The sequence below is a fragment of the Acanthaster planci genome, linkage group LG02, assembly GCF_054643075.1.
Source record: "Acanthaster planci isolate LZ-2023a linkage group LG02, COTS_SCS, whole genome shotgun sequence".
NCBI lineage: Eukaryota > Metazoa > Echinodermata > Asteroidea > Valvatida > Acanthasteridae > Acanthaster > Acanthaster planci.
In genome coordinates, this window is record NC_141778.1 from 21830812 (window position 1) to 21853871 (window position 23060).

General features: G+C 43.9%; 1 protein-coding gene across 1 annotated transcript in view; it reads left to right on the plus strand.

The window, feature by feature from the left end:
* The first annotated feature begins 2741 nt into the window (after window positions 1-2741).
* Window positions 2742-23060, plus strand: part of LOC110976142 (uncharacterized) — a 72871-nt gene continuing 52552 nt past the window's right edge. Inside the window, exons 1-3 of the mRNA XM_022229186.2 lie at window positions 2742-3392; window positions 5515-5756; window positions 16456-16548. Coding sequence (XP_022084878.2) covers window positions 3325-3392; window positions 5515-5756; window positions 16456-16548 — 403 coding nt within the window. The 5' untranslated portion in view covers window positions 2742-3324. The remainder of the gene's footprint in view (window positions 3393-5514; window positions 5757-16455; window positions 16549-23060) is intronic.

A 23060-nucleotide genomic window follows, 5' to 3' on the forward strand; every position in this document is an offset into this window, starting at 1 on the left:
AACCATTAGGGAAATGATACTCGATTAAACACCTAAAACAGGCACGTTCCAATATGCTACCCAAGATACAGCCCACAGGCCCGACTTTATGATCCATATTTTTATGAGCTGCGACCGGTCGTTTCTTCCGCATCTGGTCATTCGTTTACGTTCGACAGCCTGGACCTGACAAACGCACTCACGGAGGCGCGTCTAACTACTCTATGTCAGACGTCTGCTGCTGGTACAAACACAATACATGCATCGTTGCCAGATACAATGAAATTTATGTAAAGTCTCAGTACATTTCATGGTTGCCGCTTTTGCAATCATTGCAGTGACGGCTCGCCGCGTTACCCCCCCCCTCGTTGGTTTTTCTTAATCTGCAGTTTAACAATTTCGATGTTATTTCGTATTGCACTGTAAGTGGGGTTGGCCATTCCATCGTTAAATTCAATTACTGCAAAGTAAATGAGGGGTATTTCATTACTAGAAAATAGTTTTTTGGTTTGTAGTTTTCCCTCTGCGCATATGCAATAAATATTGAGTTTATAATTGTGAAGCATTTAGAAATGGCTCTCGCTCGCTCGATGGACAGGTGTCTTAACTATTAATTCTTTCCCCTTTTCGGACACGAGTTATGACCACTGTGACCCCGTAAATCAGTTCGTTCATTTGGTCCGGTCAAGGTTAGTCATTTTGTTGCCATTTTGTGAGGTCATAGAGCTAAGTCTACTGAAATCCACATTGTCTCAAGTCTTGTTCACTCGTATATGTGGCCCTTTCCCTTCATTCAAGGACCTTTTTTACGCCAACAGTGAGAGCTTTATGACAATGACACTTGCTCCCACCTCAGTCCGAAGTTTTAACCTTCGACGATATTTACCGTACTCGCTTCCCCGGAAAGACTGAGGCGAGTTGAATTGACCAACTAAGTTTGATCTTGTTTAACTTTCCAATGAGTAAGCATAGCTGTCCCCTTAATAAATTGCACGACTATAATTTCTCCACGATTCATGTTGTTGTAGCCTTTCTTGTCAATTCTGAGAAACTTTCAAATTCCAGCCAGTGCACTAATGTCAAACTAATGGGAGAATCCGAGACTGCAGCTGGAACTGGGGAAATAGCCAAGTTGGTGTCCATCTGGGTGTTTTGGGACCCGATCACTCTGCTCCCCCCCCCCCATCCCGAAGTACTAGACTGCCGTCCACAATAGTGGCTACGCGCCCTCCTGTAAAGCCTGGTTTCCATATAGACATAAGAAACGCAGAAAGCAACGCAACAAAGACGCAAAATGCAACGTGAACATAAAAGAAACGTCAAACGGACGGACGCATCCGGACGTTTCGCCGACAATGCAGCCAAACCAGCCCGCGAACGATCGGTAGGGTTTAGCCAGGTTCAAATTTGCCGACTGTCTGCGTTGACGAGCTGTGGTATCCCAGGCTTGACAGTGTTCTCCGATGTCATCTCTGTACAGATTCAATTTTTGTTGTCAGACTTGACCTCAGTCTATATACCTTTAAAAATAGCAACAACGTGACTTCCACTCTAATCTCAGGCGCTCTTGCCGACTTGGCCGTCAAGGCCCAGGCAGCCTCAATCTGACCGCTGTAAGAAAGAATATTCGTACCCCCGTAACACCAGAGAAGACCTTCTGCATTATTATCCCCCGTCCCCAATCTGACTCCTTCAGAAAGCCCTAATTCCTTACTTTCACAGGATGTAATAAATTCAGTCAGCTTTAACAGTCACCTTGTCCTTGCTACTGTCATGGTCGACCATTAAGACATTAAGAGGAAGTCAAATAAGCCGATCAAGCCCATACAGAATATAACGGGGACACCTGGAGTAGTTGTGATTTAAACGAGCAAATCACCAGTGGCTATGGCCGATGGTATAACACCCGCGTTTTGGAATTGGATTCGGCCGCTTCTTTAGAGGCTCATGTGTTAATTGTTGGTCGTAGTGGCCACTTATGTGTACAACACATGTATATTTTTTTCTGAAAAACCACTTTGCAACACTCAATTTGTCAGGTACAATGAGGCGTTTTTAGTGCAGCCGCGATTTCGCAGTTACAGCGCCACCTACAGTTACTGTTATGCCATTCCAAGACCAAAAGCTGATTCTTTCCCAAGTACAAAGGTGAAAGATTGACCACTTATTCCTAGAGTCACAGAATTGTGTTAGCTGGTTTAGTGTATCTGAAATGTATCCATTTCCTCTGGAAATGAGATCATAATGCTATGTACATTATTATTTCATTCATGTCTTGATTAATATAGGCTCAGTTGACATGTAAAAAAATCAGTGTTTTAATACACACTTCGTCTACGGTGTTATCAAAGAGGTCTTCGCTTTACATAAAATGTTCCAATTGATGTGTGTTGTTGTTCTGGACTCCTATGTTCCCGAAATGCTCCTTTCATCGGGCCATTCATTTTTTTCTACTGAGGAAATTGTCAGCCACATAGTCTGGCAGGCAGCGGCCCGGAGGGTAGTTCTCCGAAATAGTTCAGCTCCGCACAAAGAAAGCAATAAGTCACTGCTTTGACTGAGTGACATGTAAGTCTGAACAAGTCTGTAATTTATTCCCGCTTATTGTTTCTCTTGAGTCGGTAGTGGGTTACAGTGTGGGCTGAAGTTACTCTGTGTACTGAACATGCACTGTACACGTATTCATTGCTCCAGATGGTTATAGCAAGCACAAGACGAGTGCCGAACTAGCATTGGTCGATGGACCCAGACGTCAGCGATAAAGTGCCAGTGACCGCACAGCAGTGAGACTGTTGTGCATACATGTACTGTTACATGTACATGTACTGTACACGCTTTATGTACTGCACCTTACTACATATCCAACGGCGCGTGAAAACTCCCCCGTTAGTTTGGTCACAGGACAAGCAAGGTGCGCGGTGGACAATCGGGGGCCCCCGTGAAATACGCGCTTTTGAGAGAAGCATGGTGCAAAAATAATGATCTCCAAACTTGTTCCTTTCAGATCCGGTGCCGACGACTAGGACAAACAGTCACAGACACCTACATGTACACATCATTCAGTTTAGTGGGCTGAGGATTATGGATGTGATCGTCGGTGCGAGATCCTGATCGCAGGCTTTTTCGGCTCCTTTTTATTTTCAACCGGAGGAACTCTATATAGGCCTATTGAGAATTCATCTACCGATCTGGAATCGATTTTGTTGCAACGCCACTAAGTGCAATCAACGGAATACTGAAAATTTGAGCTGCATCTCACCGATAGTCAACTTTGGGATATGATATTTGGATCGAGGAGGTAGTGACTCTTCGTGGACCCATACGGACTTTGCCTACATCCCAAGGATGTCGTGGAAACTTATCTGTGTGTTGTTTTTGTGGTTGGCGCTCAAAGGAATTCCGTGTTCAGCCAAGTAAGACTTTCATTTCACAGTTTACAAGAAACTTTCCTCAAACTGAAGTGGGATCCTTCATAATTCATTTTTTTTTTATCAGTGTGAGGGATAAAAGAGGTTTTGGCTCCACACTGAAGTAAATTTCGCGTGAATCTTTGCAAAGAATGGAAATATTTGGGAACGACATTCCGACATGTCTGAAGTTACAGGGTGTGTTGTTAATGGACTGAAAGCATCCAGTATTCGCAATTCAAAGTTGCCAAAGAAAGCGGGAGGGTGTTTTGAATTCCCCATGTCAAAAAGTGTCGGTAAACTTGGGGGGGGGTCCCACAATCGTTCGTAATTCGCAATGTCATTTGTCCGTGTTATCCACGGGAAACTGCTTTTCCTCTGTTCGTTGGTCCATTTGTTTGCCTGCTTCATCGCGGTTTTGGAATAGTGGGTCAGATTTCTTTATAACCCTCGAAACGCTAAAGCGCTAATGTAATACTGATTTACAAGATTGATGAGTAGAAAAATTGGAAAAAGAATGACGGGCCGAAAGGCCATCTACCAGGCAGCCCAAATAAATTCACCTCTGACAGAGTTAAGGAAGAGTATAGCGTACACATTTCAGCGCTGAACTGAACTAAGTTGAATGTCCCTGAGAGGTGGCATCTATATCCTCAAAATGACCTTCGATATTAAAACTTCATTACCCAGTCCTGCCATTCAAGCTTGTCTTATAGTAGTGAGTCAGTCATTCGTAACTGCTGGCGCCACGCAGGGACACGTTAAAGAATTCCACGGGATGGTTTGTTATAATTTTGTGTACATGGGGATTTTGCACTTTAATATAAAAATTGTCTCTCTCTTTCAGGAAGATTTAGAGATATTGTTGTTGACTCGGCAGTTGAAAAGTACATTTGGCACTGAAATTGAGATTCAGATTTCGGAGATCTTGAAGCGGTTGTTACTGTCTTTTTGTATTATGCTTGGACCGGATGCCTTTCCTTTACTTCAGAAGTTGAAAGTCTCTTCCACCTTGATACAATCTTGCTGTCATATATAGGCTGCCAGCTGCTTATTGTAATAATTCGAGCTGTAAGCACCGTGATCGAGTCCTTGCAATGGTCTTTCGATGACTCCGCGGTTACTTTACGCGCCTTATCATCACTTGAAGTGGTTGTCAAAATTACGAAGTGACATTGACCACATTCAGATTCCCAGTTCCCAGGGGCTCGGGCAAACCTTTGCAGATCTCCAGGGTTCCTGGCATGCAGGCTGATGTCACGGAATGTTACTTATGAATGGTTATTTCCTTGAAAGGGGGTTGTCCCTGTGTGCTTGTTTATTTCATGAACAGTTGTAGTTTGCAGAGTAGTATTATTCAAGTCTCGTCGAAATTGCCAACGGATCGTCATTCTGACGTGACTTTACACTTTACAGACGAAAAAGCGCCAAATAGAACAAGGGGAGTATTAACGGGTTGTTGATGTGCCGCCAAAATATATACATATTTGGAAGGGACACCATCCATTCCTTCGCAGGAGCGCCCTTTTTTTGCGCATGATAAATGAGTCCTGAAGCTATTTTATTCTCAAATGGAATGCTGAGAAATGTGTAGCCTGTCTGTAGATGGCAAGTTCAACGCAGCTCAGCATGAATACTGCATGAACTTAGTTACGGTGTGCTGTGCAGTGGCTGCATGTGTGTACTTTATAACACTGGCGATTCACAATAGTGCGCCACCAAGAGTTTGCAACACTTTGGCCAATCATAACGTGCGAAATTTGTCGACCATTTCCAAACGCGCGTTGGGTCGACAAATATCGCGCGTTGCAAACTCTTGGTGGTGCACTATTGTGAAACGGCCGTATTAGGAATGAGGGTTAAGTTGAAATTTCGTATTCCAACTTCAACTCTAAGTAACACTGTCGTTGGTGGCATTTCTCCCAACAAAAAGCCCTGGAGTATGCCCACCCCTGCGACGTTCGCTCCACTGGATAGCTTGAAAGATTTCATATTAAGTGGGAGAAACAATAATACGAAACTTTGAAAACAGTCAAAATTCCCGCAATAGCAGTTGTAACAAAATGCAAAATCTAATAGGAAGTTCCTTACCCCTTGTATTGCCTTGTTTTTTTTCCCTACCGGACAGGGGAAATCCAGGCAGGCCTCTGTTTACTAACGGTTTTCACTCGGCACTAGGAGGACACACTAAATACCCCTTTTATAGTCACGGAAGGCCTACAAGCCGCTGGCGACCCTCAACCCAGTACACGACCCGATGGCAGCCAGGCACAAGACCGACTGTGACTACGACAGGAGCAACCTGCAGGTATGGTCGCCGCTTCGGATGCTGCTATGGCTGGAAGAGGGACATGTATGGACGCTGCCAACGTAAGTCACCCTTACCAAGTATACATTTTCAGACACTTTCAGAATTGTGATGGTGTGTTGAAGAAACCTTTAAGCTTGGTTTTCTTCACGGACGGATATAAATAAATATGTAAGTCAGCTTTTCTCTCTGATAACAGAGATTCTTGAAATGATCAAGATCGGATATGATTTGTTAAAATTGTCCACTCTGTTGATTACGGCGCATTATAAACGTCACTGTGTCTGTGATGCGTGTACAACAATGGTCACTGAGATTTTGGCCTGTGACAAGAGGAGAAAAAGCAAGGTCAATGCAAAGAGGTTGGACAGAAAAATAACGGAGAAGAGTTGTTTCCAACTTTGACTTTGCAAGTAATCGGCACCTCCTTGTAGATCCATAACCTTGACTCTGGAGCTTGGCGCTGGACCTCTGGAACTAAAATCTGTAGACTGCAGAGGAGATAGGGGAGCTTTCCACAACGGACCTCGGATGGCTTGTCTGGTCAGCCTAGCACTGCACTGGGTATTATTTTTTACCCATTGTGGTTGATCAGTCAGAAATCTCTCTAGGGAACGACTCCTGGAAATCGCGTGCTTGGCCCGTAAAGGCCGCGACAGAAGTCGTATGACTCGCCGCTGTTGGCACCAGATCAGATTTAGCGTGATAGCTGTGTTCGAAACTGTGCAGGCGTTCGAAAAAGTGAAAACTGTGCCAGCTGAATTATGAACGCTCCACTTCTTCGTTTGTGCTCGCATGAATAGGCTCCAAAAGTGAGTACAGTGACCCCTCATGTTCATGTTGATGTAATAATTTAATAGGCCTATATTGCAAAAGAGAAAACTAAATTTGTCACACGTTAAGACTCAGCATATAAGATGGGAAAATTGTCGGCGAAGGTTGAGCAAAAAGTGATGACAACTTGAGAGTTTAATGGAGAAGTGGCCATTTTGCAATCAACGCTCTTATCTTGGATCGACTTTTTCAGTACCTTTAAACCGATAAATCCAAAAAAAATGTGTTAAAGGAACCTTGAAGCGTATATGACGACTTCGTTATTTTGGTCTCGGGAGTTAACCTTTTCATGGTTATATTCTTAGAACCTAGAATAATGATTGAATTGCATGCCAGTTTATCGTACGTGAAAGTGTGACGACCAAGATGGTGCTGGCGGAAAGCAAACTGAAAGCAGCGTACCAAGTAATCGAAGAGGGGGTACCAGTTTGTCCGTCGCACCGTTTCTCCTAGGGAGCACTTTAAAGATCACTTGCTGGAGGTAATGCAGAATAATAAAGCCAGTGGTCGTTTTAAGAATTACATTACATTTGGACAATACTGGGGAAGAGGTGATCCTATTACGAATAATCTACCGAAGTAGGGAAACGAATGCCGATGTCACCATTTGAGCAAGACCTCTGTGGATGTAAACAGCCGCATAATGACGCCAACTGGTCGTGTCCTGAGTGACCTCATGCCACGGAATGCCCATAAATTTCACCGGCCGTACTTGTCCAACAAGCAGCCCTGACCGTACCCCTTGCGCGAGGACAGGTGACGGGAGTCGTTGTTGTCATTTCGACGGAGGCGGTAGCTGCAGAAGGCGCCTTCGATACGACCACAGGCGTGGGCTCCAGCCGGGCTGTTTGGTGCGCTTTAATGTGTAAAGCACATGTTGCGTTGTGATTGAGCAAAACTGTTGGTCACGGTGGCGTGAAAAGACACGGTAGACGGGCTTGGTATGCCCATAGAGCAAGGACCCACCTCAGTGAAATCACGCTTCGTCATGAATTATCGGTAGAGAATTCTGTTCGTCTGGTGGGAATAGGTGGTTAAATACACACAACGTCGGAGGAGCCAAGGATTTTGGTGGTGACGACACTCACGGCATTCCAGTTTCATGACGTCATTTTGTGCTATTCGTATTTAGCAAATTTGCCACACTTTGTTACGATTCTATGTGATTTAGTTCTCCAGGGCATGTTGGGCACTCGGTATCTTAAACAGTAATCGGCGTCTTAGACGCACCCGTCAAATTATTGGTGCTAGTTTATAGCCTTACTCGTTTGTGAGTTAATTAATTATGATTTTTCTCCTCTGTGTTGCACCAGTTTATCTCAATCATTGACCGCTGTTTTGTCGAGGCTGATATTTTAATCCATATGTAGATTAACAAAGAAACTGACAGGATCTGAATCTGATCCGCTTATTTAATAACTGCGTAGCTGTAATTGTGCTTCAGACCAGCGCCCCTTGTCAGATTTATTTACATATCGGGGGCCTTCCAAAAGTGCTTCTTTAGTTGAGAGCATTGGCTTATGGAGTGTTTACATGTAGTTAGAACTTTTGAATCCCTATTGATTACAAGTAAACCTACCTGGTTTTGCATGGTGACCGGTTGACCCAGTCAGAAATCCTGTTCAGCAAGACTTGAGGTAATTCATGATTGATTCATGAAGTTTGGGAACCTGCTTTGGAAGGTTCATTCAGGAATTCAACGGAAGCCGGACCTTTAACACTCCATCCCTCTGCACAGCGTGCTTACCTGCACAGCCACAATGCTCCAGACTGCCATTTCTTTTGACAGAAAGGCAAATATTGACAAAGCCAACAATCCATTATATCAGTTGATTTGGCATTACCCATGACCTTCAGCACAACCATTCGCACAAAGTGTTGGAGCTGTGGGTGAAAGGTAGAGGGTAAACCCCGGTATTGTCTTCTTTTTCTCTGATTTCTTGATTACTTTGGTGCCACAACGTGACTACCGGTATATTATGACATTTGTTCCAATGCCTCCTTGTCCCAAAGAAACGTTTCAGTAGAAGCTTTAAACACCTTCTGCTTTTATACCACTTTCTTTGACTTAGAAAGTGAAAGGGGTGTTAAATACCACTGACCTCAAAATGCTTCGGGCAAGGCTTTCATAAAAAAAGGAATTTCATTTCCCTATTAGTTATTTATCTCCAGCAAGTTCTTTCATGGTGAAGCAACGTTTTGTCAAATTGTACATTTCACGGCGTATTGTCCATTGAGACAGCTTTTCGGTTGACTTCTGTAGTTGTGATTGCAACGACACTCTCGGTGGAAATACAATTCACCTCCTCGGCACGACCGAAGGCAATCTCGTAGGGCAGCGGGTTCAACGATAGTATTAAGCTGTCCTGTCGGCGTGCGACAAGTGGGGTTTTTATTTTTTTGGGGGGGTATGTAAAGGTTGTGTGGGTCGTGATAAATTCCAGCGTGATTTATTAAGAGGAATTCAACATTTTGGAGCAGCCTGATTATATATCATGTATGTTCACCCCTTCCACTTAGTTTGTACGCATGCGCTAAAATTCGGCAAAGTCGTGATCACTTTCTGTTGCTTGTTTAAACGGCGACGCCAGCGAGCAGGCGACTATACCAAAATCCATCTGCAGAGATCTTCCGCATGGTGTAAAAGTTTGCTGAATTTATACCACAGAAATATAATCAGGCTTCAGATATCATTTTGTGATGTGTTTCTTTATATCATAAATGACATTTGGAAGAAAATGGGATGAAAGATGTCTGTGTACGTCACATTTCCAAACGTAAAAAAGGGGTATTTTAAACTTGTAAACTCAAATTGTTCTATATTTTTCCACACATGCTGCATATCTTGATAACTGAAAGAGTGTTTGAAAAACGTTACCATGTTATGTTTAAGTTATTGCGAATTGTTCTTTGTTACTTAGTTTTGGCTCTCTGTCGACCAGTCAGCCATGATTTATGTGTGCACGTGTGCACGTTCATGTACAGTACATGTACTCCATCAACGCACATGTTCTACTGTGGACAAATGATTTTCGAGCAAAATATTCGATTCGCAATAACTTGAAAACACTACATGTACCGATGTTTTTATCGGGTCTTAATACACACGGCACTTTATTTTGTTTGTTTGGATAAACTGGAGAAGTTGTTTTAAAATGGGAAAGACCGTGAACATATTTTCTTTCAAATCTGTTTATTTTTTAATCACTTTTTTTCAGAATTTGTTTCGGATTTTGAGCAGCTGGCTTCGTATAATACAGTGGTTTAATGTTGTCTAATCAATATTTAGCTATCGGGTTATCTCCATGAACTTTATTTGTTTGTATTTTGCGGAAAGAAGTCGCCTTCCTCGAAACCCAACCGCTAACTCTCAACTAAGTGATGCACAAGAGCATGGGAGAGAACATAGGTGATAGGGAAAGCTTGCTGAAACTGTTTCTAGAACCGTATGTCGTGAACCACACGTTAATTCTCGAGATTTGAAAGAAAAAGTGACAGGCCTAGTCCAGTTGAAAACAACCGTGTAAAGATACTGTTTTTTTTTAAAGCGAGTCAATTATTTTGTTTTTTTAACCCTTCACTTTATTCCCCCTTCGTCATCCTCCATGGTGACTGCCTGGCCTTTTTTGTCATAATTAAAAATCCAAATCCAAATATCTGAGAGGTAGAAAGAATCAAGTGCGTATAGTTTCAGTCATTGCTACTACTTTTAATTTAAGGGTAAGCCTCAAAAGTAGTAATATGTCTCTGGCACATTACGCGCACTAAAGGAACATCCTGCGTTACTCCTCCGCATCTGTTTTGCTTTATTGAGTTACTGGCCAGTAAAACCTGTTTTCTGAAAAATACCAAACAGGCACTAAAATAGTATGCGGTGGTTAATTTTAGTTTGGTCAAACGCGCTTATCTTGATTCTCTGCGATCGCCTTTTCCCCCAGTGGAGTGATGGAAAATCGCTGGCTTCGTTAGCGCAGGCAACTAAGGATGTCCAGCGAGGAACCCTCCTAACCCAATGATGGGCTCAGCAGATAACCTTCGGAGTTTGGTGCACGGTTGCGCGGCCGGCCGGAACCGTACGTGTCACTACCTCAACCGCCCCCGACCACACTGCCGTACACCGGTGACTTTTTATCTCGGTAGTTCCGTGAACTTCCCCCACAATTCAAAATGCTGTGCTCAAAATGGCCGCCGTTCCTCCGGGAAGGACCCCAAGGAATGTATTCAGTACCAGCAACATGTGATGGAGTTATCCTTCCGAATTTTTGTTCATCCATGCTGTCACATTCTTCTGCTCATGCTGTTATTCACAAGAGCTCATTCGGCATCCCCTAGTTGGATTGTGATGACTATCCCACGTGAAATATGATGGACCTGTATCGTTTGTGACTATGGGAATTAGTGCATGATTCATGATGCAGTGTCATTCAATTTTTTTGTGGATACAAGTATCAATGAAATAATGGACTTGGACTTCTGCCAGCTGTGCACTAATATTGCAGTGTTGATTCGATAGTTGTTTGAATGACGTTTCTCCCGTTCTTTGCTTCTTCAATCGCCTCCGCGCCTGACAGATGGGAGTGGGGTGGGGATGTGCAAAGACACACGCATTCTTCGGGTATTTTGAAGGCCGCAATCTTGAGTCATATGGGTGATGAAGTGGTCACGTGCCGGTGCAGTGGTGCGGCATTCGAGGGCGTTTCACAAAACCGCCGTCGACAAGAAGTGTCCAACCAAGATTGATCTGCACATCATAAATCTACACGTCGGCCTACGTTGAAATCTAATGATTTGAGGCACTCTGCATGAACCGTCAATATTTCAGCGTACACTGTATTTTGGGGCTGCATTATCTTGCGTTACGAATACATGTTCCTTTGAAAAAATGTTACTTAAAGCTTTAAATGTATGCTGTGTTAAAGTGAATGCACTTTAAGAGATGCATTTGAATTACATACAATAGTATATTAAATCATTGCTTTACCCCAAGGCTGATTAAACATAAAGAAGTGAGACTTGATATAGGTTATCTTGCTCCTATTAATGTGGACACAATAACGTATTTCGGATGTTTCTGGATATGCAAACAGCTCTGTGCTGTCATAATAATCAGTTGGAGCGAGAACAAACCCGGACGGTCAAAGTCCCCCCGTCAATTTCATGAATTGGTGTCGCCGATGACGGCAGTGTAAGGCGGCTCAGAATGTGGCGAGCGAGCGCAGTCTGGCCAACAGTGGAATTTGCCTTCGAGTGCAGGCACCGGGTCTTCTGTCAATAAGTACGGCACATGGTTCGGGGGATGTGTGCGTGAGTCCACCAAACCATGCCTATGTACACGCCTATAGGCGACGTGAATAAAACTGACGAGAAACTTAATCGAGGCGGATAATTTTGTTCACCTGAAAAATTTGTGGTGAATGAAGGCCTCCGTAATTTACAAGTACTCTGCTCATGTTCAACTGCCTATCTTGTTTGTGTTTTACCGGAAACGTCTACATATACATGTACATAGTGTGATCTGAGACTTGACCAAGTCGTCGCTTTCGCATTATTGATACTGCACTGTGATGGAGCCTCTCTACAAGTCCCTCGACGCCTGTGCCGTTTTAGCTTTCAAGAACTGAGAGTGACACAGGCCGGAACTGGCAATAACTGATGACAACAGCCACGGGGTCTGAAACAATATATTGGGGAACATACCTGTGACTCTCCTGTTGATTTCTATGCCTTGGCATATCCTTTACAGTTTTTGTTGAAAACAGGTACATAAAAGCGCCTTGACAAATCCATTCCCAGGGGGTCAGCGGAGATGTAATGTTTAATGACAGGAACATGCAATTACGTGGCCCTGTTCTTTCAAAGCGCGAGCAGTTCCCCCGACAGCTGAGGCAGGGGAGGCCATCACAGCCCGCAGTTACTCATCGCTCTACCGCGTGTCTGTCATCACTCACCTGCAGCCTACCTGAGGCTGGCGATATGACGCCGTGACGATTGTTGTCTTAAGAATGATGGCTTCGTCACCTTTGGGGCCGATGTCTGTCTAGACAAATGTGAATAATGGGGCATCGGGGGACAATAGCCATGATGACTGTGCCTAAATGACCGTTTGCCTCACGGATTTGGGAGCAACTTTAAAATCTGACCGACGGATTTGCTGGAGAGGACTAATGTCAACGTCTCCTTCTCTCTGCTAAGTTGGAATAAGTTGGTATAGCTCCTCAAAGCACGAAAGGTTTACTAAAACTCTGCCTTTATTTTAGAACACTTTGAAGAAATACCACTCTCATCATTTTGTTAAAATTGAAATTACATCCCAAGCGCTCAGTACTCTTAATTTGGCTTGAAAAATAAGCATCCGTTTTAACTTTTGAACGAAAGGAAAGTAACAAACATACAACCTTATTACAAGTGGAGAGAACATATTGACGAGCAAACAATGAGAATATTTACGTGGCAAATCCCGCTCCATTATTTTTCGCATTTTGGATTAAAAACAAGCTAGCCCTGAAATTTTCCAGGTACGCCTTGGCACCCCTTTCAAATAAATATCATCTGAATCGAGAGATTTGCTATACTGCCATCTGATTCCCTCCTGACACGACAACTTCCTAAGTTTGCTTGACAATCAGCCGCCCAACACCATTTGTCCAACTCCCACACCGCCATGGCCCAGATTTTCCCACCTTCCCCCGCCCTAGAATTGTAGGCCGAGCTCCAATTCCCCGAGGGAGGATAAAAGGGATGTTTCAAATCCTCATTTCCATCCCGGGATTAAATCCTACTGGGGTGTATGACCAAATACCGTTTATACAGACCATAAAGGTCTCAGTCCCCCAGAAGAATGATCTTTCACTCGTAATCTTAGAGTGCATGGTCAACTCGTCAACGAGCATGCTTGCATGTCCGGGACTTAAAGAAGATGACCTGTTAAGACTAATCGAAGAATCCGCGGACGTGTTATCTCTCAGCACTGGTTCCCCAAGCGTTCCTTCCTGTTCAACACGGTGCACTCACATCATATATAGTCTAGGGCGTCTTGTCAAAGACTCTCTCCATATTTGGAGGTATTGACGGCTGTTGTATGCCACATATATATTTTTCAGCCGACTTGATTTTGTTCGGTTGCGATCAATCCGAAAATAGTCTTCTTTTGGAAATACAAAATGGCATATGATTTTGGGGGGTCCTTTTACGGATATCAATCACTTCACATTTTCTGTTCAATATTATTTATTTCACTCCGAGGTTCAACCTCCAATCTGTTTATTTTCGCCTGTGTGGCCTGACGTTAAGCAGATTTTCTTTTGTTTGCGTTTCAAGCCTACCGACATTAAAACTGAATCAAACCATTCAGGCGACAGGAATACTTGAAACAGTCACGGTTTTTTCCAAATATAATTGCCTCTTTCGGTACCAGACTGGCAAATGTATAGGCACTAGTGGGGGTGTTGCAGCCTTCCCTCCTGCGCTGTTGACTCATATCAATGTTTGCGCAATTGCATGTGGAAATCCTGCATGGTAGAAATGCCAAGAAGCGCTAAATCAAATACATTCATCAGGATGTTCGAACGGAACCCACTGAGTTTAGCTAATGGGGATTGCATTTCTCCACATCGTGAACGCCCTGTCACTTAAACTCTCTGCCTTGTTCGGGCCATTTTTTATTGAACATGAAATAAAGACAACATTATCCATTTCGTTCATGCTTCGCCTTCCATAAGACTTTAAGTGATGCAGATTTTAACTCCACCTAACGACGGTATGAATTCGTTTTTTCCCCTACTCATGCGAGCACGCTGAAAAGAAGGGGCATCTGTCTGTTTGTTCAATTGTTGGTGTTGTTTAGTTTGTTGGTATCAAACAAGCCCTTTGGATAGTAGACTGACAGAGCGCCAAGGAGCCATCTCTGCTCAACATCACTGAGTTTCATCAGTACTGAGTGCTCGTTGGCGACAGGCCAAGATTTTTTCTTCTTGTGGCTGACATCATGACTCACTTCATCAATCAAAGCAAAGCCATTACTTTTTTGTTACTGGCATCACAAAGTTTTGGGCGTATACCTGTAACACCGAAAGTAATTTAACAAAACGGTGCCCAAACTTGTTACCTGCATTTTTTCATAGCGTGTATTTTGACTTGTCGCCTACCTCAATGCGCTTGCATTTAACACCGACGCGTCTCACCATTGAATTCAATATATATTAAGTCAAAAAACCCAATTATTGGCATATTTTGATATGAACACCGGCGTCAGTCTTGCCCGTCCATCACCAGCAGGTATGTGTAATGCTGATCTCAGCTTGATGTGTACTCAATCAATTTATTGAAAAAATGGAAAGGTCATCCTAATCGCAAGGTCAGTTTCGGAACGATGTCCACTCTCAATGGGTGAACTCAAAGCCAGGCCGGTGACGTCTGGGCCTACCTTTGAAGTACGCGACGCAAGCGTGTCCACGAAATGGTTTGATCAGGACCGCATGTGATGCTTGAAATTATATAGGCAGGGGCTAGCCGAGCCTCCCAGGTGGGCCACGAACCCACAGGGTCCTTGGGTCAAACCCGTCCGAAGCCCCTGTTAAGTCCGACCGTTGCGGCGATAATTGGTAGGAGCGTAACGCCTGCCATGCCTGGTTTGCGATCGGTCAGTTTGATTTTTGTGTCCGCTGTAAAGCGCGCATTTCTGCAACAGTACAATTTTCCGTTTCAAATAATACCTTAATACCGCAGGACTTTGACTTGACCTTGTCTTCTCATTTCAACAAATTCCCTTCTGTTCTCGTTGCAGAGACACTGGATTTGGCGGCAATTGCCATAGGAATTTGGTATAACGTCAGTACCCAAATGGGAAATTGTGTGGCCAAGTTTTGCAACATTTGCATGCCTTGGGTTGACCATTAGCATTTTGAAATTAGTGTTGAATTAAGATTCCGCCAAAGGTCACAAGGAAATTGGCTAGCCTTTCCTGAAGTGGGCCATGCTTTGCAACTCTCTACAGCCAGTAACCCCACGTCGCCTTGGCAACTTAACACGGGATGACTCAAATATTGCGCTTTTTCTTTTGTTTAACAGTTTCAGCGTGTATTTCCTAGAAATTGTTTTTGAACAGTCTATCAAATTATGATAGGACCAAGTCATAGAATATTCCTCCAGGGCTTCTTGTCTGCTCTGAACTATTGTGATTGTGTTTTATATCAAGCGCGCTCTCTGCGGACAGTGTGTCAAGCAGTTCTCCGGTACCGTAAGCCCCCTTGCTTATTGGCTGAAGTTAAGCAGGATGCGGCCTACTTTTTTTTCCCAGACGGTGATTGTCATGCTGGAACTCAAATAAGGAGGATTCGCAATGCTTCAAATAGACGATTGATCGAAATCGGTCAAAACACTAGGTCCTCCATCAATAGTTCAATTGAAATTTCCCGCTTGCACCATCAAAACTCCAGGTTTGAATCTGGGCTCTATTTCTCAGTGACCGAAGTGGCACCCCCGTGACGAGTGATGCCCGTGCCTTCATTACGTGGTCTTCAGGTAGAATTACCCGGTGGTGCTTCCAAATTGATGCGTCTAAATCATAAATGAGTGTTGTTGAGATTTCTATCCATCACTGATCAACACCAGCAGACCGGTCACAGACAATTTTGTATTGGATGTTTAAAGATCGTCTCTCCAAGAAAAACGCACTATTATTCGTTAACAGTCAAGAACTCTCCAATTTTAAAATGGCTTTGCACATTTGGGAGTTAGGGTTCAGCATGAAATGGTCACTCAGTCTGCAGGATCTCATTTCTTTGACGAAGGTGTAGCGTCGTCTCTTGAACGTTACTTACGTTACGTTTACTCCTAATGACTGCAACCGCGACAAATTAACAACTTGTTGAAACAAGAATGATTCTCTCGAGATGCACCGTCACTCTTCCTCTCTTTTCCCCCTTACAGCTATCTGTGAGAGGCCGTGTGTGCATGGAACCTGTATCGGCAACAACCAGTGCCAGTGCGAGCCGGGGTACCGGGGTCGAACATGTGCTAAAGGTAAGCCTAGGATCCAGATGAACGTGTTGAATGATGGTAACTAACACTATCACTGTACGCATTATGGCTTAAAAACCTATTATCTCCTAGCCCCTGTACTGTCCAAGTCGGTACCCTAGTTCCTTAGTCGTAATTAGGCTATCAGTCTACGTATCATTTCTAGAGTACCAGGAAGTCTTCTGAAACGCTCTGATTACATGGGAGAGGCTAATGGGCACTTACAATCACTAAATTTACTGTAATAGGGAATCTAATTTGCTATGAGGGATAGACCTGACATGGATTAATGGATTTGGTATAAACTGGCACCACAAGTGCTCCCGGCACTGTGGATGTTTCTGCATCAGTGATTTTGTCGAGAGAAACTGCGGGTAAACTGCGGCTGAACTACGGTGGCAAGCTGATGGCAAAGTGAAGTACAGAACGCGCTTGATTGGAATCTCACGCGGCACTGTCTATTAAACAGGTGCCAAGACATCTAAATACACCCATGGTGGAAGACACCTGACTGAGGTACAAGGAAGCCAGTGTTGGACAGGCACCCGAGCTGTTGCAGCTGCTGTCATATTACATCACACAAGCGGAATATCTTGATTATCGAATTAGAGTCCATGGGCCAAGTGCAGATATCAAATCCGTCTGCCCTGATAACATTGAATTATCTGCACTAAGTTTACCAGTGAACATTATCGAGCCCCGCGCAAATGTCCTAGGAGCATAAAAGTGCTGAGGCGTCAATGAATGAAGCCGTGATATGGTAACTTCTTGTGTGAGGTTTTGTGTAATTCCCCTGGTTTGCGCCATTGGCTCGAAGCCGTTTAGATGTTGCTTACCACACCCAACTCATTGTGAACTGCTGATAGCACCGCTTACGTGAGAAGTCCGAAAGATTCCTCTTTGTTTTCAAATGATATACAGCTGCATACGGGTATAAGAAGGCCTGGGTAACCTACAAGCCTACTGGGGTACCTTGACACCCCCCCCCCAAAGAAAAAGCGAGAACGGGGGTACAAACGTCATTTGAATGATCAAATTCATCTTTCTATATACAGAGTTCCTCAACAACCTTTACTGCTGTTCGTATGTCAATATTGTTGATGACGAAGGGTGGTCCGAGAATCTCCACACCAACTCTGAATTCAGCCAGAACACGCAGCAAGCAGCATCATCTCTTGCTCGTTGAAATAAAATGAATGTGAAATTTGTATTGGCGTAATAATGTAGCCAGGTGTTTAGTGTAAGCGCCTCCCCACAAAACCTTTTAAAATCTTTCTATGCCATCGTCTGAGTAATTTATGAAGTGGTCTTTGAGTAACTGGTCGAGTAAGTTTTCTGACATCAGGCATCGAGTATCGGGGTAGTCAATTTCCATGCGCACCCGAGTCTCAGGTCTTAAGGGGGTCATAACGCGAATACATCGAAAGAGATGTCATTGATGTTTATAGGAAAGTTTGCCTTTGGGGTCAGTCTGTACAGTCAGGCGGGTAGTATGCTAGTAACTCAACAAGGATGAAAGGTTGGCTGTGGACGGACAGAAATCATAATCCGAACATCCTAATGGGAAGGAAAGCTCAATCAGATGTCAAATAGAAACGAGCTTATCTGAAATTGCTCCACCTAATGCCAAAACGAAGAAAGGCCAAAAATAAAACCCAGCTTTTGACTTTTTTGTGATAGCCTTAATGTTCGTGAAGGCAGGGCAACTGTTTGAGCAGGTGTTCAAGATTTTGGCTCTCACATTGAAAATATTGTTGGTTGGTGAAGGAATTACAATTACAATGTACATTATTTTCAAGTTGTGAATCCTGTTAATTGTAACGGTTCAATATTTGCTCCTTCACCGTAACGTTGCAATACAGGAGATCATTACTTGTTTACAATGTACGAATGAATAACCTAGTCGACAATCTCTTGTACACCGAAGACAGCGAAGGACGGGATGTAAAGGGTGAATAACCTTTGCTTATTAACGGTTTCACTTCATACGCAAGCCGTTGAACGAACAGAATAATGGTGGAGGGGAAAGTTGCATTACTTTTCAGACGTTCAGACCGGTACATACATGTACATGTACATGTACAAAAAGTACACCAGTTCTCCCTTTAGTTGGCGCTCACTTGATTTAGTTCGTTAAGTTTGCGTGCAAAGTGATCTTGCCCGTTTTGAGTTGAATGGTTTCAACATCCCCATCTGTTTCACATTACGCGACTCGTAGCGTTGGACATACCTGCAATTTTCGATAAAGATCGTTGTTGGAACAAACGGACGCGGGTCGGGTGTCTCTGGACTGGAGCGGAAATATTTTGATACATGTGGTTTGGAATACGTTCCCAGGCGCCGTTTTTGAGCTTGGCAGAAGGTCAATTATTGTTTTGGGGGTTTTGATTGAAAAGCAGCTGACCGTGCGCGCCCAAGAGAAATGGCACGGAGTACGATTTTCACGTGCTCGCCCGTGTCTCCCCCGCAAAAAAGCAGGTGAGGAAAACCTCATTCGGAATTGTGTGATTTGTGAGTGGGACATCTGATCAGCTGTGTGGTTCTGAGAAAGAATCTTTATGGGATTCGGTATAACGCTGCCGAGTGTTCTGTTCTTGAAAATACAGGCTTCACTTTTTGTGACCCTCTGAGACTGGCAATGAAGCTTGTTCGGCAACCAAGAGTTGTAGAGTAACTGACGTTTCTGCTAACAAAGAGGGCTTGTTTTGAAATGAAATTGACAGTTATTTGGTACCACAGAGCTATGCTTTTATTCATAGCTCTATGTTTGGTACACGCTCACCGCATAGACATACAAGTTAATGCGCGTTTGACGCAGAGCACGGTGAGTACGCGCAACAAACTTAATTTGTCCTTGTAATGGAGATCAACGTCTGGAATGTGCACAGTATGGTCTACGCGTGCAAGAACCCGATTGGAAAACTTAGAACAATATCTGTCTTTCTTTCACCATTGAAGGTGTACTTCACCTCAGGGTAGATTGGGCACAGTTTGAAAAAGCCACTATAAACGTGATGCTCAGAAAGTTCAAAGTAATATTGAAAACGAGGACTTTATTCGCTCTTTGCATGCTGCTGCCATAGGCATGCAAATATAGATGGTTTGGTGATTCGTGTTGCTTGGTAATTTGACGTTGACACAATTCTGACGCGATTGTACAAGCTGCCAGTTCAAGGCTGTGCATGCCAATGGTGGCAGCGTGCAAAGAGAGAATAGTTGCCCTCTTTGGCACGGATTGAAAAGGGGAAGTTCCGATTCCTCAGTTTCCTGCAGAGGGGCTAAACACTAAGAACCCGGCTTTCGCTTGTGAACTCCCGAGTTAAGCTTTCGGAGAAGGTCGGTTGAATGTTTGGATGTTAACCCCGGTTATCCCCTGTTGGGGCATTCAGTATTCTCCGTAGGATATTGACGTATGACGCAGGTGTGGCCAATCTCCGTGCTGATCTCAATCGAGTCGACTGTCTGTGCGTTCAACTGTTGTGAAAAAAAGGCTTTAACGCGATTCCAAACGTCCCTGTCGGTCAAATAATTATAGTCGGTCGTAAGTATAATACTCCGTGAATGTCGTGAAAACGTATCGTGAAGAACTCTCTTTTCCAACGTTATGCCTCAGAAAAAATCCCTGCTGGCAAGCAACGGAATTCAGTTGATTTTGGACAGGATAGTCACGAGGACCTTTGACATGAATTGGTATAGACCTATCAGTGTGATGGTTTCTTTGTCCGGCAGAGGAAAACAACGAAATAGGCCTATGTTGATATAGAATAGTGGAAACTGCCTCCAGGTATTAACCCAGACGCCTTTTCAAAACGGGACGATAAAAGTCCCCCATTTGTGTGTCGTGCAGTCACATTGTACGTGACTCCAAGTATGTAAACCATTGTCTTTGGGGTTCCGTCAGTCATGCCGCCCCCTGCAGGGTTTCGCTTTTCTGGAATGATTGGCTCATCTGACCTACCGTCTCATTCTACGTTTCTGTTTTCAGGAGGAACTTCCCCTTGAACTGCATTAGAAATGTCATTCCTGTTCAGATTGGCTCTTGCATCCCGAGCGAGCTCTCTTGAACTTGTCAAACTGGATACTTTTCGACAGAGCGCAGGGACCAGACGTTCACCCATTATCTCATTACAGCATTGATCCTTTCGATTTAAAGTTGGTGTCACAGAAAAGTGCAAGCAACGTGGCTGTGCTATAGGCACGGTACGATACGATCAGCTTAGCATTACTCTCAATTTGAACTTTCAAGCATTTTCTGTGGTGAGAAATGTCAGGTGCTTCCTGATGGACTCCCAACAAACAAAAATGTGAAAAGTAAAACCTAAACCCTTTTATAACTTGCAAACGTAATTACTGTGTTGAGTCCCGACAATTCGCGGGAGGCAAAGCCTCCGGCAAAATGTCTTTGGTGTTAGCTTCCACAACGTTTTTTGTCCAGCATTCAAATTGGATCCAGCTTTTACCTTCATCTTTAAATGTCCACGTATACCCACTCTTTCTTGTCAAACCCTCTTCACTAGTGCATGAGTAATTCGTCATGTTTGCCTCCCACGATTCAATCGCTTTGGGCCCAGATCAAAGTGGTACATGTACATGTGTAAGATCGAATTGTATGACCGCACAGGAGAAGTTAACATTGCACCTCCAGTCAGGAAGAGAATGTTGAACTGATTCATTTCGAATGTCGCGGATCGTTATAACGGTTGCCTACAAGGTGTGACTGCGGTTGGATATTATACAAGGAGTGATGGACGCCTTGGGAAAGTGCTGGCGATCGGTTGCATCAACTAACCACAGACTTGGGTGCTACTCCATCTAGTCGCATCCAGCTGATTTGAAAACGGCCCCTATTATCGTACCGGGGAGAAGTGGGAATGATTGATTTGTACGTGACTGATGCAGGTGTGATTGTTTTGGGGTCCCAGCCCCAGGTCAATGTAGTTCCTGGCACATTGAGAACCCTTCTGGGTTAATTGATAACCATCAGGTAGAGAAACCGACGTTCTGTAGACCACAGTCATAAATCGTGTTCATGTTGTTTACAAGTTTACATAGCAAGGCTGATTTTGAGACTGGAGTGGACGTGTCATCTCGGTCCACACTGACTGAGTTTGGTGGAAAATATTGATTTGGAACCCCCCTGTCTTTCTTGACAAGATCAATCATAAAATGCTCTACATGCCGGTCGGCACATTTCGCTCCTCGCTCCTTTGCACATACATGTACGCTCCCGCTTTTTGTGCGTCTTCTGGAAATGCCCTTGGGAAGAAAGTGAGATCTCAAGACTACCGGGGTTCCTCAGAATGACAACCCGCGGTTTCCTTAAGGCTAAGACAGCAGGGTCTGTCTGTTGATGAAGCCAGCGGAAACGCATAATGAACAACATCCAACTGATACTTGGGTTTTTTATATACAATTAGACTTTTGCAGCCCCCCCCCTTCAAGCTGAACTGTTTCCCGAGTGCTGTGAGTCATGTCTGCACCTAGGGATGCCATGCACGACAGTTGTTACTCCCTCCTCAGACTTACAAGCATTCCTCTGAGAATTTGGTTTGATAAATTTGATAAATCACTTGTATGTTTATTTCAGGGTTGTTTTGCTGATGGTTAATCATGTAATAGTGACTTCTCTGCTGCATACGTCTATGCCTTTCATTTAGTGCTTTGGTTATTTCATAAACTACCGTTTGACAGGTCGCCCATGGACGAAATCAATTAAACTTGAAACCGAATGCATAGAAACGAGGGTAGTTGCTGTGAAGTCATGTTACAAGATGTATTGTCCACACGCTTGCGTCATTACGGAATAGACTCTGGCTTTTGATAAAGTTAATTGAATCCAATACATCAACTGCTACCTTTTGTGAGTGACGCGTTCTCGGATTCTGTTTTTGTTTATACCGGAATGTAAAAAACTGGTTATCTTTGAAGTGAAGAGAATCCGAAGGCGTAGGAAATTTGATGTCACGAAAAAGGTCGCGACAAAATTCCGCCAGATTTGGAATGTGTCTTACATTTGCAAAGCTAACTGCGTACGTGTGCATTTCAGTATGCTTCTGTATATCAGTAGACGATGTTGCTAACTCCGCGATATTTAGCAAAGACCTGTAAACGTTCCTTCCGTAGGGAACAGGAAAGGGGACAAGAAAGTCCCAAGATGTTTGACACTCAATCAATTTCATCATTACATTTAAAAAGCACCACATTTCTGAGAGCACGTATCCAGTTCATGTAACTTTTTCGGATACTTGCTAGCGCCGGGACTCAGGTTAGCGCCCAGAGGCGCTTAAGGCCTTGGGCAGAACTGTGGACTTTTGGTACGGTCGACGCTCTCAGCCCGTAAATCTAGGTGAAAGGTCTACTTCGATGTCAGCTTGCCTCGGGTTGAGGTCCATACGGCGAAATATTAGAATCCCACGAGGGTTACTTTGGTTTTAGGGGTGCCCGGACGGATAAAGACACGGCCCCCACCTCGGGGGATACAATCCAAAAAATTAGGAAATAGTGATTTCTCTTCA